Source organism: Pongo abelii, chromosome 23 (assembly GCF_028885655.2).
Source record: "Pongo abelii isolate AG06213 chromosome 23, NHGRI_mPonAbe1-v2.0_pri, whole genome shotgun sequence".
Lineage (NCBI taxonomy): Eukaryota > Metazoa > Chordata > Mammalia > Primates > Hominidae > Pongo > Pongo abelii.
In genome coordinates, this window is record NC_085929.1 from 46115960 (window position 1) to 46131571 (window position 15612).

Sequence of the window (15612 nt, forward strand, 5' to 3'; positions counted from 1 at the left end):
TTGTCTGAAAAATTGGACACCTATAGAACCCGTGCTTCTGTAGAGGTGGGGGATAAGTGTGCACACACATGTACCTACGCGTATGTGTTTGGACGTGAATATGCATTCATTTCAGATATGCATGGCGTGCGCCAACTAAGTGCCAGGCCCCAGGGAGTCAGAAACAGGAGAGCATCTTCATCCATGTTCTCACTCTCCTTTGTTGAGCCTGTGCTCGGGTCTCAGGATGTGGCAGGAGAGGGGGTCCCTGCCCTTGAGAGGCGCAGGGCTGGAAGCTGATCTCAAACACTTCTAGTGAGTGCCTCTCAGTCTGTCAATCATGGACCAAGGTGACTGTAGGAGGTGTGGGTACGTGGGGACACTGTACAGGTGAGGGCTAGTTTCTCCCTCTCGGCCTGTCTGGTTGGGGCGAGGATAGCAGAGCTGAAGGGTGAAAGTTGGGTAGGAATTGGCCCATCCACCCATCGCTGTGGGGGAACAGTAGGGTACCTGGGCAGACCACAGCAGGGGCACCTTGGTGGGTAAGGGCCCCAAGTAGGGGTTCAGGAAGGAGGTCTACACTTGTGCCCACCCCCAGAAGAGGCAGGCCCTGCTGGGGCAGTGGGGCTGTGGAGAGGCAGCTGCTTCGAAGTCAGGGTAGTGTGAGCTCCGCCCCTCTGTCCCACAAGGCTCTTTCCCTGGATCCTTCCGTGGCCAGCCCCTTATTATGCGGGCTCAGCCCACCCGACGCCTCCTCCTAGAGGCCTTCCCTCACCCTCCCTCACCACCCCAGCCCCAAGCTCGCCATCACACAGCCCTGCTGGGTTTTCTTCTTGACTCATCTCTCTGAAATCATCTCCTGTGGGGTCATCCGAGGTCTCTGGAGGCCCCTGGAATGTGAGTTCTCTACTACAGCAGGGGCACCTGGGGCTTAACTCTTCCCAGGCCCTAGAGCAGGGCTTGGCACAGGTGCTCCCAACTAATTGTTGAAGGAATGAGTGAGTGAGTGAGTGGATGTGTGAGTGCATTTACCACCCAGAGGCAGGCTGGGAGCGAGGACCAGTTCTTCCTAGGCCTGGCGTGTTGGAGATTCTGCGTCCCGGTCCCTGATGTCTCCAACACTGTGGTCGTCCCCAGGCCTCATGAGATGGCCCCAGCCCTGTGTCAGCTGCAATAGGGGAGTTGGAGAGAGGATGCTGTGGATGTGCTTGGGCTGTGTTAAAGAGGAACCTTATCTGGTCCACCCCCATCCCCGCCCCAGGAAGGGAATAATAAATATAAGGAAATGTCACTGGAGAAAGAACGCCCTAAGGGAAGATGCCGGGTGATTGCCGCGCCTCCCTCTGAGCTCCTGGCTTCATTCTCTTAGGGTGGGTGTTATTAACTCACATGCCCTATTGGGCTGGGGGATGGTCAGTGTTGTGTGAAAAAGGAGATGAGTAAAGTTCACACGCGTCTGGTGGAGAGCAAGGCCAGGGTCATCCCAGGCCTGTGACTCCTGTAGAAATAAGGGAGGCTTAGACCTTAACTCACAAGGCTTGTTTAGGGCAGGGAGCAGAGAAGTTGGTAACCAGGGTTCACAAAGAGGCGGCAAGATCTCTTCTGGGTGATCAGAAAGCTGGAATTTGAGAAGATCCTAGCTAGCATCTTGGGGAACCAGGCAGGGTCTTGGGCAGGGGAATTCCTCAAAGTCCTCTTTTCGGGCTCTCCCCAGCCGGGCTGTTGCCTGGAAGCCTGTAGCTTCTGGCACAGTGGGCCCTGTGAGATGGACAGAGCTCAGTCGTCAGGGCGGAGAAGGGCCCCTCCTGGGGCGTAACACGCACAGGTGGGAGATGGGGCCACTGAAAGCCTCAGCCCAACCCGTCACTATGCAGATGGGGACTGAGGCCTAGATGGGAAGGGACTCACCCAGGGCCAACAGCAAGGCTTCCAGCAAGCGTCCAGCCTCTTCCTGGCTGTGTGGGTGTCAGGACACTGTCATTCCACAAACACTCACCGACCCCTTCCAGGGTCCAGGCCCTATGCTGGGCCCTGGGGATGCAGAGACCCTTTATTGGCCACTGCCCTCTTTACTATCTCACTGGGGAACTGCATGTGTTGAAAATTAGGCCTCAGGGTGCTCTGGGCTTGGCAGAGTGAGGTCTGGAAGCCCAGAGGGGGTACAAGACCAGCCAGGGTGGGGACCAACGGGGCTTCTCGCTTCACAGAGCACCAGTGGGACTTTTTGCTTCTCAGAGGATGTGACCTTGAGCTGAACCTAAAAGATTCAAGAAAAATGTCTCCAGGCAGACGGTCGGGGGGGGACAGGGAGTAGGTGGGGAGGGTACTCCTGATCGAGGCAGCCCCACTGCTGCGGTGTGGTGTGTGGGTTAGAAATCGGAGCCCCAGCCTGGCATCCAGGGTCAAATCTTGCCTCTGTCATTTGGCAGCACTCCTGGGTATTTACCCAAAAAAGGGATGGCTTATATACACCCAAAGATGTGTACAAGAATATTTATGAGTCATAAGAGCCAAAAAACCAGAAACAACCCCAAACCATCAGCAGAATGAATAAATAAGTGGCAGCGTACTCACTCAGCGGAATACTCACAGACATGAAAAAGAAGGAATTACATTTCGCTCTCTTAACGATGTCTTTTGATGAATGAAACTCTTAGTTGTAATGAAGTCCAGTTTATCAATCATTTTTTTAGCATTGTTTTTTGTGTCCTGTTTAAGAAATCTTTTCTAGAGGTTGTGAAAATATCTTACAGTGCTTTCTTTTAGGAACTTTCTTTTTTAAAAAAATCCTTTACATGTAGGTCTGAGGTCCATCTCTAGCTTTGTGTATGGTTTGTAGTTGGAGTCAAGATTTTTTTTTTTTTTTAGATGAAATCTCACTCTATCGCCTAGGCTGGAGTGCAGTGGCATGATCTCAGCTCACTGCCACCTCCGCCTCCCAGGTTCAAGCGATTCTCCTGCCTCGGCCTCCTGGGTAGCTGGGATTACAGACGCATGCCACCACGCTATTAAATGGCTAATTTTTGTATTGTTAGTAGAGATGGGGTTTTCATGTTGGCCAAGCTGGTCTCGAACTCCTGACCTCAAGCGATCCACCCACCTTGGCCTCCCAAAGTGCTGGGATTACAGGCGTGAGCCACTGCGCCTGGCCCCAGTTGGGGTCAAGATTTATTGATTTATTTTTAGTGGATAGTCAATTGTCCCAGGACCAGTGGTGGAAAAGTCTATCCTTTCTCCACTGAATTGCAGGGGTGCCTGTGTGAGACTCAGGTGACCATATGTATTTGGGTTGGATGTGTACATTTTGATTATTGATGGATGTGCCAAATTGCCCTCTAAGAAGGTTGTACCAATGTATACTCCCACAACAGTGTATGTGAGTGTCTGTTTACACTCATTCTTTCCCATGCTGAATATTACCAACCATGAAATGTTTGCCATTTGGGTAGGTGTAAAATGATCTCATTATTTTTTGTTTGCATTTGGTTATTTTGTTCCATTGGTGAGTGTTTCTTCCTATATATTGGCCATTTTTTATTTCTTCTGTGAATTTTTCTGTTCTTATCTTTTGTCTTTTTTTTTTCCCCCTAGTGGGTTATTTTTCCTTTTCCTTATTGAGTTATGGGAGATTTTCGTATGCTTTAGATCAGCGGTCCCCAACCTTTTTGGCACCAGGGACCAGTTTCGTGGAAGATAATTTTTCCATGGACGAGAGCCGGGGGATGGTTTTGGGATGAAACTGTTCCACCTCAGATCATCAGGCAATAGATTCTCATAAGGAGTGCACAACCTAGATCCCTTGAGTGTGAAGTTCACAATAGGGTTCATGCTCCTATGAGAATCTAATGCTACCACTGATCTGACAGAAGGTGGAGCTCAGGCAGTAATGCTCCCTTGCTGGACACTCACCTCCTGCTGTGTGGCCCCGGGGTTTGGGGACCCCTGCTTTAGATAGTTACCTTTTATCTCCTTTGTATGTTGCGAATACTTCATCCCATGCAACAGCAAACTATGGCCTGTTTTGGTTAATAAAGTTTTATTGAAACAGCTATCCCCACTTGTTTATCTATTTCCTATAACTGTTTGCAGATTACAATGGCAAAGTTGAGTTATTGGGACAGAGGCCATGTGCTCTGCAGAAAAATATTTGCGAATACAGGCCATTACACAAAAAGTTTGCCTACGTCTGCTTTATCCCAATTTGTTGCTTGTCTTTTTACTTTGTATATTTTGTCTCAGTGAAATTTTACATTAGTATGTAGTCAGTCTGGTCAAACTTTTCCTTTACAAAACTTGGATTTTTTGTCTTACCCAGAATGGTTATACCTATCCTGAGTTAACAAAAAATATTCCATATTTTCTTATAACGTTTTTGTGGTGATGTTTATTGCATTTATGCTTTTTAATCCACTGAAAGTTTACTACTTTTAGTTTTATAATATATCTTACTTAATCTAATATATCCAAATATTATTTTTAGTGTGCAATCAGTATAACAATTAAAAATGAGATAATTTATATGTCTATTTTTGGATACCAGGTCTTCAAAAAGTTTATTTTTGTGTATGGTGTGAAGTTGGGATCTAACTATTATTTCCCAAATAGATAGCAACTATCCTAACACCACTTACTGATGGGTCCCTCCTTTCTCTGCAGGTCTGAAAAGCCATCTCTGTGATATACTAAGTTCTCCTTTGTACATGGGTTTGTCTTTGTGCTCTATGGCATTCCATTAACCTTTCTGTTCCTGTCACAGTGCTACACTGTATTAACAATCATAGTTGTAGAGTATTTTGCTCTCTTATAGATCTGGTTTCTGTTTATCTCTCTCCTTTTTAAAACTTGTCTTGACTATTTTCCCATCCAAATAAATCCTAGAACCATCTGGGCAGGCTCCACAGGCCAAAATGTTGGGATTTTTGATTAGGATTGCAGTGAAGCATAGATTAACCCTTCTGGATGGTCAGAGTAGGGATTGTTGTCTGTTTTATAGATGAGGAAATCAAAGTCCAGAGAGGGGCAGCCTGGCTTGGTGGCTCACACCTGTAATCCCAGCATTTTGGGAGGCTGAGGTGGGTGGATCACCTGAGGTCAGGAGTTTGAGAACAGGCTGACCAATATGGTGAAACCCCATCTCTACTAAAAATACAAAAATTAGCTAGGTATGGTGGCGTGCACCTATAGTCTCATCTACTCAGGAGGCTGAGACAAGAGAATTGCTTGAACCCAGGAGGTGGAGGTTGCAGTGAGCCAAGATCTCACCACTGCACTCCAGCCTGGGTGACAGAGTGAGACTCGGTCTAAAAAAGAAAAAAAAGAAACGAAGTCTAGAGAGAGGAAGTGATCAGCCCAGGATCACTTAGATGGAAGTGGGTGGAGCAGATGGAGGAACTACCCGTCATCTGCTAGATCGGTAAAAGCCAGTGCTTGTTTATTGACCACCTGCTCTGTTTGTGCGAACCCAACAGTGTGTGTGGCCTGGGGATGCTGAGATGTCTGTCCAGTTGGGGGCATCTCCCCCAGGAGCCATAATGAAGGTGTGTGCAAGGCACAGTGAGGCTCCCCAGAGAAGGGGACCACAGTGGGCCAGTGGGGGTTTTCATGGCCGTAACAGAGGTGGGGAAGGGTGACCAAGGCAGGGACACAGCATGTGCCAAGGCCTGGAGGCAGTGACAAGGCTTTTTGGGCCATCCTGCTATGCTGCATGGCCTCTCCCTTCCTGATCCTCCTGACAGTGACCCCTCCCCTTTCCCTCTTTTACCCACCCTCACCTGTGGACAGACAAGGGGATGTGGCCTTGCCCCCATACTACCAGCCGGAGGAGGACGATGAGATGCCCTTCATCTGCTCCCTGTCGGGGGACAATGGGATAATGGGCTGCCATGAGATCCCCCCGCTCAAGGAGCAGGGCCGTGAGTGCTGCCTGTCCAAGGACGACGTCTACGACTTTGGGGCGGGGCGCCAGGACCTCAATGCCAGCGGCCTCTGTGTCAACTGGAACCGTTACTACAATGTGTGCCGCACGGGCAGTGCCAACCCCCACAAGGGTGCCATCAACTTTGACAACATCGGTTATGCTTGGATTGTCATCTTCCAGGTGAGGCCACTCAGGCCTGGGGCCAGCCTGGTCCTAGAGTGGGCAGCTCTGCCTGGTGGGCAGGGCTCTGTACTAGGCATTTGCCAGCCCCCATCTCACTGAAACCTGCCCAGCTTGCTGGCAGAATAGGCATTATCATGCCCATTGTATAGACAGAGAACTCGAGGTTCAAAGGAAGCAAGCTAATTGACCACAGATGATGTGACTATTAAATGGCAAAAATAGGCTCTTAACCCAGCTCTGGGTGACCCCAAAGCCTGAGCTCTTTGCAGAGCCCCAGATTGCCTTGGGCCATATGGATCCCAGCAGGGAGGGCTGTTCAGAGAGGAGAGGCAGGATTCAAGCTCTGTTGGAAGGATTGGCTGACCAAGGCCAGGATCATGGGGTAGGAGGACATTCCTGGTGGGGACAGCCTGAGCAAAATTCTGGTGCAGGGAGTGCCAGGTAGCTCATCTGGAGTCAGTAAGAAATGTGTCTCGCCTTGTCAACCAGTGCACATAATGCACACACATTCACAAAGCAGCGCTAGCCTCATGGTGTGCAAAGGGCTTGTTGCGTGGCCCCACTCCACTGACTGTCAGCTTATACTCTGCAGAGGATGGGCTGGGATGTGTGTAGGGAAAGAACTAGGGCAGTGGACCTTGGCCAGTATTGCTTGGCTTCTCTGTGCCTCAGTTTTCTCATCTTTAAAATGAGGTAATAACAGCCCCCCTCACCTTGGGTCATTGTTAAGAATAAAGCAGATGGCACGCTCAGGGCAGCCAGCCCTGTGTACAGAGAGTGCTGGGTGGAGGTTACCTTTCTGCTGTCCTCAGAAAGAAGGGGCAGGAGCAGACAGAGGGGGAGCTGAGAAGTCCCTGAGGGGGCAGCGGGAGGGCTGAACTCCTCTGCCTCTGCTGCCCTGCGCTGCCTCCGCTGCCCTGGGCACTTTGCCCTGGGGAGCATCAGGATCATTTGTTCAGAGCTGCAGGGTGTGAGGTGATGGCAACAGCTGTGTTTTGGAACCGTCCGCCCAGGAGGGTGGGTGGCTGCTCAGGGGGTCCCACTCTGTGCATTTGCCAGAAGCCAACAAGGACCCAGCATTTGTCTTTCTCAAGGCTGCTCCATCCCCCAGTCTGGGAAGGAGTTGGGGTGGGGTGGGGGCTGACAAAGTCATACCAGCCTCATTGCAGTGTGCACTCCCAGGCTCCACCGAGCTGCACCCCAGCTCTGCCAGGTGGGCTCCCCACATACAGAAGAAGTGGCTGAGACTCAAAGAGGGTGGGTGGCCCAGCTGATAAGCTGGAGCGGGGGCAGGCTCCCTGCTTTTCCAGCCCTCCTGCTGGTGTGGTAGACTGGAGGGACCAAGGTTCAAGTCCTGGCTCCACCCCTTCCTGGCTGTGTGACAGTGGGCAAGTGCCTTCCCCTCACTGAGCCTCAGTTTCCTCACCTGTATAATGTGATGTGCCTTGTTTAGCCCCTGTGAGATGGACTCGAGGCAGCATGTGTGATGTGTTCTGGCACACAGTGGGGCCTCTGTCTGGGGCACTGCCTGGGCTACAGGCTTTCTGATGGGCCAGGCCTCTCGGCTCTCTCTCCTCTGTGCACTGCAGGTGATCACTCTGGAAGGCTGGGTGGAGATCATGTACTACGTGATGGATGCTCACTCCTTCTACAACTTCATCTACTTCATCCTGCTTATCATAGTAAGTGTCAGGGAGCCTGGGCTCCTAGGTGCGCTCAGAACCCACGGACCAGGGGACCCGAGGAGGGAGGGTCTTTGGGAGTCCACAGGGAGCCCCTCAGAGCCAGGACAGCCGGTATGAGGGAGCAGGAGGGGCTATTTCTCAGCACCACTGGGAAATTGAAGGGGCTCATCAGGGGTGGCTGTCGGGAGCCTCCAACACCTTCGATTGCTGTCATTTCTCATGTCTGGGCACTTACTTCCCCACCGATGCTCTGCTCCTGTTTCTCTGCCTCGTATCTCTGGGCTACATTCTTTGCATGACCTGACCCCACGCACGGAGCAGCCTCAGACTGGGAGCTTCAGAAGGGCTGCAGCTCCTTCCTGTTTTCCTGGACGGGGAAGACAAGATGCTCAGAGACTGAGCAGGGTTTTGAGGGAGATTGCCTGATAGTGACCCGGTGGAGGTCCCTGGAATTCTCAGAGGGACTCCCATCTTTTGGGCAGCCCTGTCTTGTTGGGGTAACCTGGAGATGGAGGTGGGCTCACCCGCCTCTTCCTGGCCAGCTCCTCTTGCCTGCACCCCCACACGGTCTCCCCAGAGTGAGCTCATCCACCTCGTCATGCCTGACTGCAGCTTCAGCACAGCACAGTCCCCAAAATGTCAAGGTGATTCACTCCCAGGAGTCGCTGCTGAATCCCTGCTGCTGCGAGGTTGGGTTCTCTGGCTTCCTGGTGGTGGGAGAGGGCACACTTGGCTCTCCAGGGCAGTGCTCCATCCTGGGCTGGCAGGACCTTGACCTGGGGCCCCAGGACAGACCAGCAGGTGACCCGAGACACCTGCTGTTGTCTAAGCTCCAGTGCTTTCTTGGGGAGGCTGGGGCCTTGGACCTACAGGAGATGCCCCAGGTAAAAGGAGAGGGGCCAGATTTTATTCAGCATTGCCATCCATGGCCTTGCATATTCATTCACCAGAATATTCAGGAAACCCACACTGCACCAGGCCCTGAGCCGAGTGCTAGGAACAGAGCAGTGAGTAAGGCCCACCCCCTGTCCTCGAGGAGCTCACAGTCTCATGGGGAAGATGGGCTGACAGCAGTCAGTGACCATACAGCATCTTAGGCGCCATGATAGAAGGGAGCCCAGAGAAGGCTCCTGATCCAGCCTGGAGGAGGGATGGGGAGGTGGGAGGCTTCCTGGAGGAGGTGATGCCAGAATTGAGCCTTAAAGACTCAGGGAGGTCAGCAGTGAAAGGGCCTCTTGGGCAGGGGTGGCTCACAGAGCCCCTGAAGCTGGCCAGGATCCTACAGTGTGGGAGCCACAAGCCACTGGGGTTGCAAGAGGAGTCTCCAGTTCCCGGGAGGGGCTGGAGGATGCTCCATCTGCTCTTGCTGTGGGGTTAAGGGTGGCTAAGGGTGCAGATGGGGTAAAGCACGATGCTCCCCAAGCTCATTGTGAAATGGGGGACAGTGACAGTACCTTGCTCCTGGGCTCTCAGGAGGGTTAGGTGAGACAGAGTCTGAAGCCTGCATGTCCTTGGCACACAGTGAGTCCTCAGTACATGTGCCCTGCTACTATTATTGCTGGTATTATTGGGTCTCAGGTGGCCCTGTCAGAGGACGATGAGTGCTGGTGAGAGGCTGAAAGGGTTCAGACACTGGGAAGGGTTCAGAGAGCAAAGTCAGGACATATGCACTGCTATGTCACCTGCAGGGTCACCTCCTGTGAGGACCCTGAACCCCAGAAAGGTGAGGGGTCCTTGGCCTTCAAGCCCAGGCCCTAGTGCTCCTTCTTTAAATTTTCTTTCTTTTTTTTTTTTTTTTTTTTTAATTTTAGAGACAAGGTCTGGCTCTGTCGCCCAGGCTGGAGTGCTGTGGTGCAATCATAGCTAGCTGCAGCCTTGATCTCCTGGGCTCAAGCGATCGTCCCCCCTCAGCTTCCTGAGTAGCTGGGACTATAGGCATGCACCACCATGCCTGGCTAATGTTTAAATTTTGTTTTTGAGACAGGGTCTTGCTATGTTTGCCAGGCTGGTCTCAAACTCCTGGACTCAAGTGATCCTCCTGCCTTGGCTTCCCAAAGCACCGGGATTACAGGCGTGAGCCGCAGCCCCTGGCGCCCAGGGCTTTTTTTTTTAAGACGGAGTCTTGCTCTTGTTGCCCAGCCTGGAGTGCAATGGCCTGATCTTGGCTCACTGCAACCTCTGCCTTCCGGGTTCAAGTGATTCTCCTACCTCAGCTTCCTGAGTAGCTGGGATTACAGTCATGCACTACCACGCCCAGCTAATTTTTGTATTTTTAGTAGAGACGGATTTCACGATGTTGGCCAGGCTGGTCTTGATCCCTGACTTCAAGTGATCCACCCACTTCGGCCTCCCAAAGTGCTGAGATTACAGGCATGAGCCACCACACCTGGCTTTCTTCTGACTAAAAAAGTTTTTGGCTCGTCAGGTTTGAGCCTCCTATTTTATAGATGGGGAAGTGGAGGCCCACCTGAGTCGTCCAGGGCAGCAGCTGCAGAGGCAGGGGCGGGTAGGAGCCTGACAAGCGTGTGGTCCCAGAGGGCAGGGCCCAGCCCTCTCTTCCTGTGACTCTCACGCAGGCCTAGTGCAGGGCGGCTCCCCAGGAAGTGCTTGTGGACGAGGTGACTGAGACAAGGATGGGATGTCATCTTCTTACCCGAGAGGCAGAGGATTTTCCCAGAGTCCTCTGGGCCAGCAACCCTCCCAGACCCTAGCTCCTCAATCATCGTTGATGAGGCTGCAGCCGGGGAGAACCTCCTGGCGGGCACCTCCGAGGGGGATGAAAGCTATCTGCTCAGGCTGGCTGGCAGCCAGGTTCACTCCCAGGCTCAGCAAATGCTGGGGAGGGGGCTGCGCCCTGAAAGCCTGGAAACTGGAGAGGAGCCCCACTCCTGGAGCCATCGGGCCACAAGGAGATGGGATCCCCAGTGCCAACCGGGGCAGCCTCTCCCCCTTCATTTCATGCAAGCACAAATAAAGCCACGTGAAAACCCTGAGGCAGCTTCTCTTTTCTCATCTGAGGTCCCAGCTGAGGCCAGATTCTGGTCAGAGAGAAGGCAGGGCTGGGAAAGGACTCAGGGCCTGGGAAGCCCAAGACAGGCTGTGGCCTCCCTTTCTGGGCTCAGTGCAGATGTCCCAGGCGGATGGAGGCCAGACTAGGGCCTAGGGGTCTGAGGGGAGCTGGGCTTTGAAGCAGATCCCAGTCGGGCCCAGGGAGCTGCCTGGGCCGTTGCCTTCTCCTGGAGCGAGGCCTCAGCGATCTTTTCCTGTCCCCATCTGTGTCTGTGCCTGTGTCTCTCTGGGCCCCTCCACCTCCCCTGCCCTTCTCTTTCCCTGTCTCCACTCGTCCCCCGCATCTCCCCTTCCTTGTGTCTGTCCTTTCTGAGCCCGTCTTACTCTCTTTGTCATCGCATCTGTGTACCTCACTGTCTCTACCTGCTCTTGCTCTGGCCTCTGTGTCTCCGGTTGGTCCCTGCCCCTCCTCCTTGCTTCATTTCTGCCTCTGTACCGCCATCTCCATCTCCATCTCCCCATCTCCCTCTGCCTCCCTCTCCCCGTGTTTCCCTGCTGTCCCCACCCAATGACTCTGCCTCTCTCACCCTTCTGTCCCCTCCATCCCTGTCCCTGTCCTCTCCTCCCGTTGGTCACAGGTGGGCTCCTTCTTCATGATCAACCTGTGCCTCGTTGTCATAGCGACCCAGTTCTCGGAGACCAAGCAACGGGAGCACCGGCTGATGCTGGAGCAGCGGCAGCGCTACCTGTCCTCCAGCACGGTGGCCAGCTACGCCGAGCCCGGCGACTGCTATGAGGAGATCTTCCAGTATGTCTGCCACATCCTGCGCAAGGCTAAACGCCGTGCCCTGGGCCTCTACCAGGCCCTGCGGAGCCGGCGCCAGGCCCTGGGCCCAGAGGCCCCGGCCCCCGCCAAACCTGGGCCCCACGCCAAGGAGCCCCGGCACTACAGTAAGTGGCCCTGCGTCCAACGCGGCACTCAGGCACTGCGTGCCAAGTGTCACTCCTTTCCAGCACGTCCAGCAGGCCCAGCAGCCTCTGAATTCCAGGTCTTCACTTCATGCTCAAGTGTTTCTTTCACAGCCCCCAGGGAACTCTGTCCCCACCTCTGCCTGCTCTCTCCTGGCACCTGTCAGAGCCTGCGCTGGGCTGGGCCTGGGGCTGGGGGAACTCAGCCTTTGCCCTGGAGGAATTTGATGCCTGTGTGTGTGTGGAGATAGCAGCTCTACCCCGGGAGCCACACTTGAGAGGAATGAACAAGTGTCTCTCCTCAGTCTTGGAAAGCTAAAATTCTTCCCCCACTGCAGCCCACATCACTCCCTTCTCTGGGTTCCTGCTATTGTCCTCTGCTTTCCAGCACACCCAAGCAATGACCCTGGGTTCCTGGCACAAAGGGGCTGTGGGCCTGCCCCTCAAAGCTGCGGCATGTTGGGGACTCATGCCATCCTGTGCTCTGTGCTTGCCGTGGGGCTGTGAGAGTTACACTTTTGTTTTTTGTTGTTGCTGTTAAGACAGGGTCACCCAGGGAGTGCAGTGACACAAACGCAGCTTACTGCAACCTCGAACTCCTAGGCTTAAGCCATCCTCCTGCCTCAGCCTTTGGAGTAGCTGGGACTACAGGCATGCACCACCATGCCCGGCTAATTTTTTAATTTTTTTTTTGTAAAGACGGGGCTCCCTATGTTGCCCAGGCTGGTCTCAAACTCCTGGGCTCACGTGATCCTCCCGCCTTGGCCTCCCAAAGTGCTGGGATTACAGGCGTGAGCCACCGTGCCTGGTCGAGGTTATGCTTTTAGGCTTGGAAGGGGCTGCCCTGTTGATTGTCTCATCTGTTCCAGGAAATGGTCCTGAGATGGGAGAAGATAGTAATATTATCTCCACTTTTCAGATGGGAAGACTAAGGGTCAGGGAATTGAAGGGAGACATCTCGGAAGCTGGCATTGCCAGACTTTGCATGGGCCTGCCTCCCCTGGAAATGATCACTCGGGAAGAGGCAAGCCAGGGCCACAGGATGTGGGCCCTGCCCCCAGCCCCAATGCCACTTCTCCCAGTTGGTGCCGAGAAGGAAGTCAGCAGGCATGGGGACTGTGCTTGAGCAGCCGCCACCCTCTGCAGGCCTGTCTCCTGCCTGTAAAGTGAGGACAGGGGCCCCCAGCACATGGCCGTCAGCGGTGGGAGTCAGCCACCCCAGGCCCTGCTCTGGAAAGCCCCGTCCTTCCAGCTCTCAAAGTCTGGGAATCGATTCTTGGGAGGCAAGCAGAAGAATGCACGCTCAGATCTGCCGCCCACCTGTCCTCGGGTGCCAGCCATCCAGGCGTGGGCTTGGAGGAGGCCCCAGGTGGCCCGTGGGCAGGCCCGGCACGCGGACACAGGAGCTGGGGCCGGGCAAGGCTGGCACTGGTGTTGCTGGAGGACGTGGGGGAGAAGTGTTCACTCCAACGGGCTTCCTGCGGCCTCCCAGCCCCCTCTCCTGGCACTCTTGCCCCCTTGCCCCTGGGCCTCCCCTCTGCCCTGGAAAACGAGAGTTGGCTGCTGCCCCATGTCCAGGTGGGAGCAGTGAGCCGGTGCTGGGAAGGGCTTTGGGCCTGTCCTCCGGGGTGAGATGGGACTGACCCCTGGGTTCCTGGCTGCCCGCCCCGGCTCCAGAGGTGTGAATGAGCCAGGGGTGCTTATTCAGGGCTTGGGAGGCATCTGGAGGCAAGTGTGGAAATGAAGGGCAGGCGTGAGATGCTTTTCTTTCCCTTTCATGTTACTTTTTTGGCTTACACAAGCAAAATGTGTTTATTCTAGGAATATACAGGAAAACCCAAAGAAGACATTAAACCAGGCAGAGGGAGGCCTCTCTGACACCTCTTTGAGATGTTTCACAGATCACAGAACTCAGTCCAGGGCCAGCCCAGGCATCTCCTGTGATTCCGGGGCAGCAAAGGGATGAAGTTCCCTCTTCCCAGCAGCCCTTGCTGCTCACTGCCCCTACCTCCACCCCTTGTGTGGAGGGAAGTCCCAGGGGCTTCTGGAATGAGGGTCTACCCCTGCCTCAGGGCTCCATGCCTCCTCCCCTCCCTGGGAAGAAAACCTCACCCCTTCCCCGCTCCCTACCTGCTGTACAGGCAGGAGACTTGAGAACACCAAGGTCACCATGGCCTCCTCTGATGGGGGCTGCCCCCACATTGGCCTGACTCTTTCAGAATCACATCTAGCTCCCAAGCTGCATGACTGGGGCTCTGGGTCTGTTCTATGCTGACCCAGGGCCTAGGCCGGGAGGGACGGCTGGTCAGCATGGATGCGCGCCCTGCACCGTGCTGGGCCCATCATGTGCCTTAAGGGAGAGAATCCTCCTACAGCCTGCATGGTGGGCATTCCTGCCCCAACTTCTACAGCAGGGGCAGACAAAGCTCAGAGAGCTGCAGCCGCTTCCCCAGGCACATCCGACCGCCCTTTCAGGCTGGGTCGGCTGGTTCCAGGCGGACCTGTGGGCCTGGGAGCCAAGCACGCTCAGGGATGTGTCCCAGGGTGGATTGGGCCTGGTGTGGGCAATGACTCTACACCCCTCCTGTTTGCTTTTCAGAGCTGTGCCTGCAACATAGCCCTCTGGATGCGGCGCCCCACACCCTGGTGCAGTCCATCCCCGCCACGCTGGCCTCCGATCCCGCCAGCTGCCCTTGCTGCCAGCATGAGGCCGGCCGGCGGCCCTCGGGCCTGGGCAGCACTGACTCGGGCCAGGAGGGCTCGGGCTGTGGGAGCTCTGCTGGTGGTGAGGACGAGGCGGATGGGGACGGGGCCCGGAGCAGCGAGGACGGAGCCTCCTTGGAACTGGGGAAGGAGGAGGAGGAGGAGGAGGAGGAGGAGCAGGCGGATGGGGCGGTCTGGCTGTGTGGGGATGTGTGGCGAGAGACGCGAGCCAAGCTGCGCGGCATCGTGGACAGCAAGTACTTCAACCGGGGCATCATGATGGCCATCCTGGTCAACACCGTCAGCATGGGCATCGAGCACCATGAGCAGGCCAGTGCAGTGCAGCCGGGCCGGGCCGGGCCGGGCCCGCGGGGGAGGTGTGAGGGCCCCAGGACCCTGCCCAGGCCTGGGCAGCCCCATCCATCTGCCTGGGTTTGTGTGTTTGTCCCCCTAGAAGTGCCGGGCTGAGCTGGGTCCAGTTCATCCATGTGACCTTACTGCCCAGCCAGGGCCAAGCTCAGAGGAAGGAAGGGCTCGGGTGTCTGCTGAATGAATGATGAGTGAACGAGTGAAGCTGGCTAGGACTGGGCCTCTCCGGGGCTCTTTTCCTCCTAAGCTGCTCAGCCTGGACACCAAGGCAACCACAGCGCATCCCCTGCCAGTCCCTGCAAATCTGACTTCTATTCACCTCTCCACCTGAGCCCTTCTGTTTTCTTCTTTAGGAAAAAAAAAAAAAAAAAAAAAAAATTAAAAAACAAAGAGAGTCAGAGTCTTGCTCTGCTGCCCAGGCTGGAGTGCAGTGGCGTGATCAAGCGATCTGCCCTCTTCAGCCTCCCAAGTAGCTGGGACTACAGGGAGGTGCCACCAAGCCTGGCCACCTGGGCCCTTCTGTCCATTTGCCCCCAAACAGCTGGGGTGATTTTTCCAGAGGGCCAGTCTTGTTGGGCTCTTCCCTGCCTCAAAACTTCTGTTGCTCCTCATTGCCCTCAGGACAAAATCCAGACCTTTCCACGACCCTCAAGGCCCCTTGTCTCTGCCACAACGTCCCTTCACCAGGCCAGGGTGTCCTGTCCCATCCAGTGACTCTACCCGATACAGCCCCATGGCACTGAGGGCGAGTGGCCCCGTGGTTGTCCTGTGTGTCCTCTCTGCATGTCCCTCCTGTGG

General features: G+C 54.8%; 1 protein-coding gene across 1 annotated transcript in view; it reads left to right on the top strand.

Moving 5' to 3' along the window:
* Nucleotides 1–15143, top strand: part of LOC129052671 (voltage-dependent T-type calcium channel subunit alpha-1I-like) — a 52007-nt gene extending 36864 nt beyond the window's left edge. The window contains exons 5-8 of the mRNA XM_054543485.2: nt 5761–6076; nt 7669–7761; nt 11412–11724; nt 14342–15143. Of these exons, the coding sequence (XP_054399460.2) occupies nt 5761–6076; nt 7669–7761; nt 11412–11724; nt 14342–14913 (1294 nt within the window). The 3' untranslated portion in view covers nt 14914–15143. The remainder of the gene's footprint in view (nt 1–5760; nt 6077–7668; nt 7762–11411; nt 11725–14341) is intronic.
* Nucleotides 15144–15612: the final 469 nt, after the last annotated feature.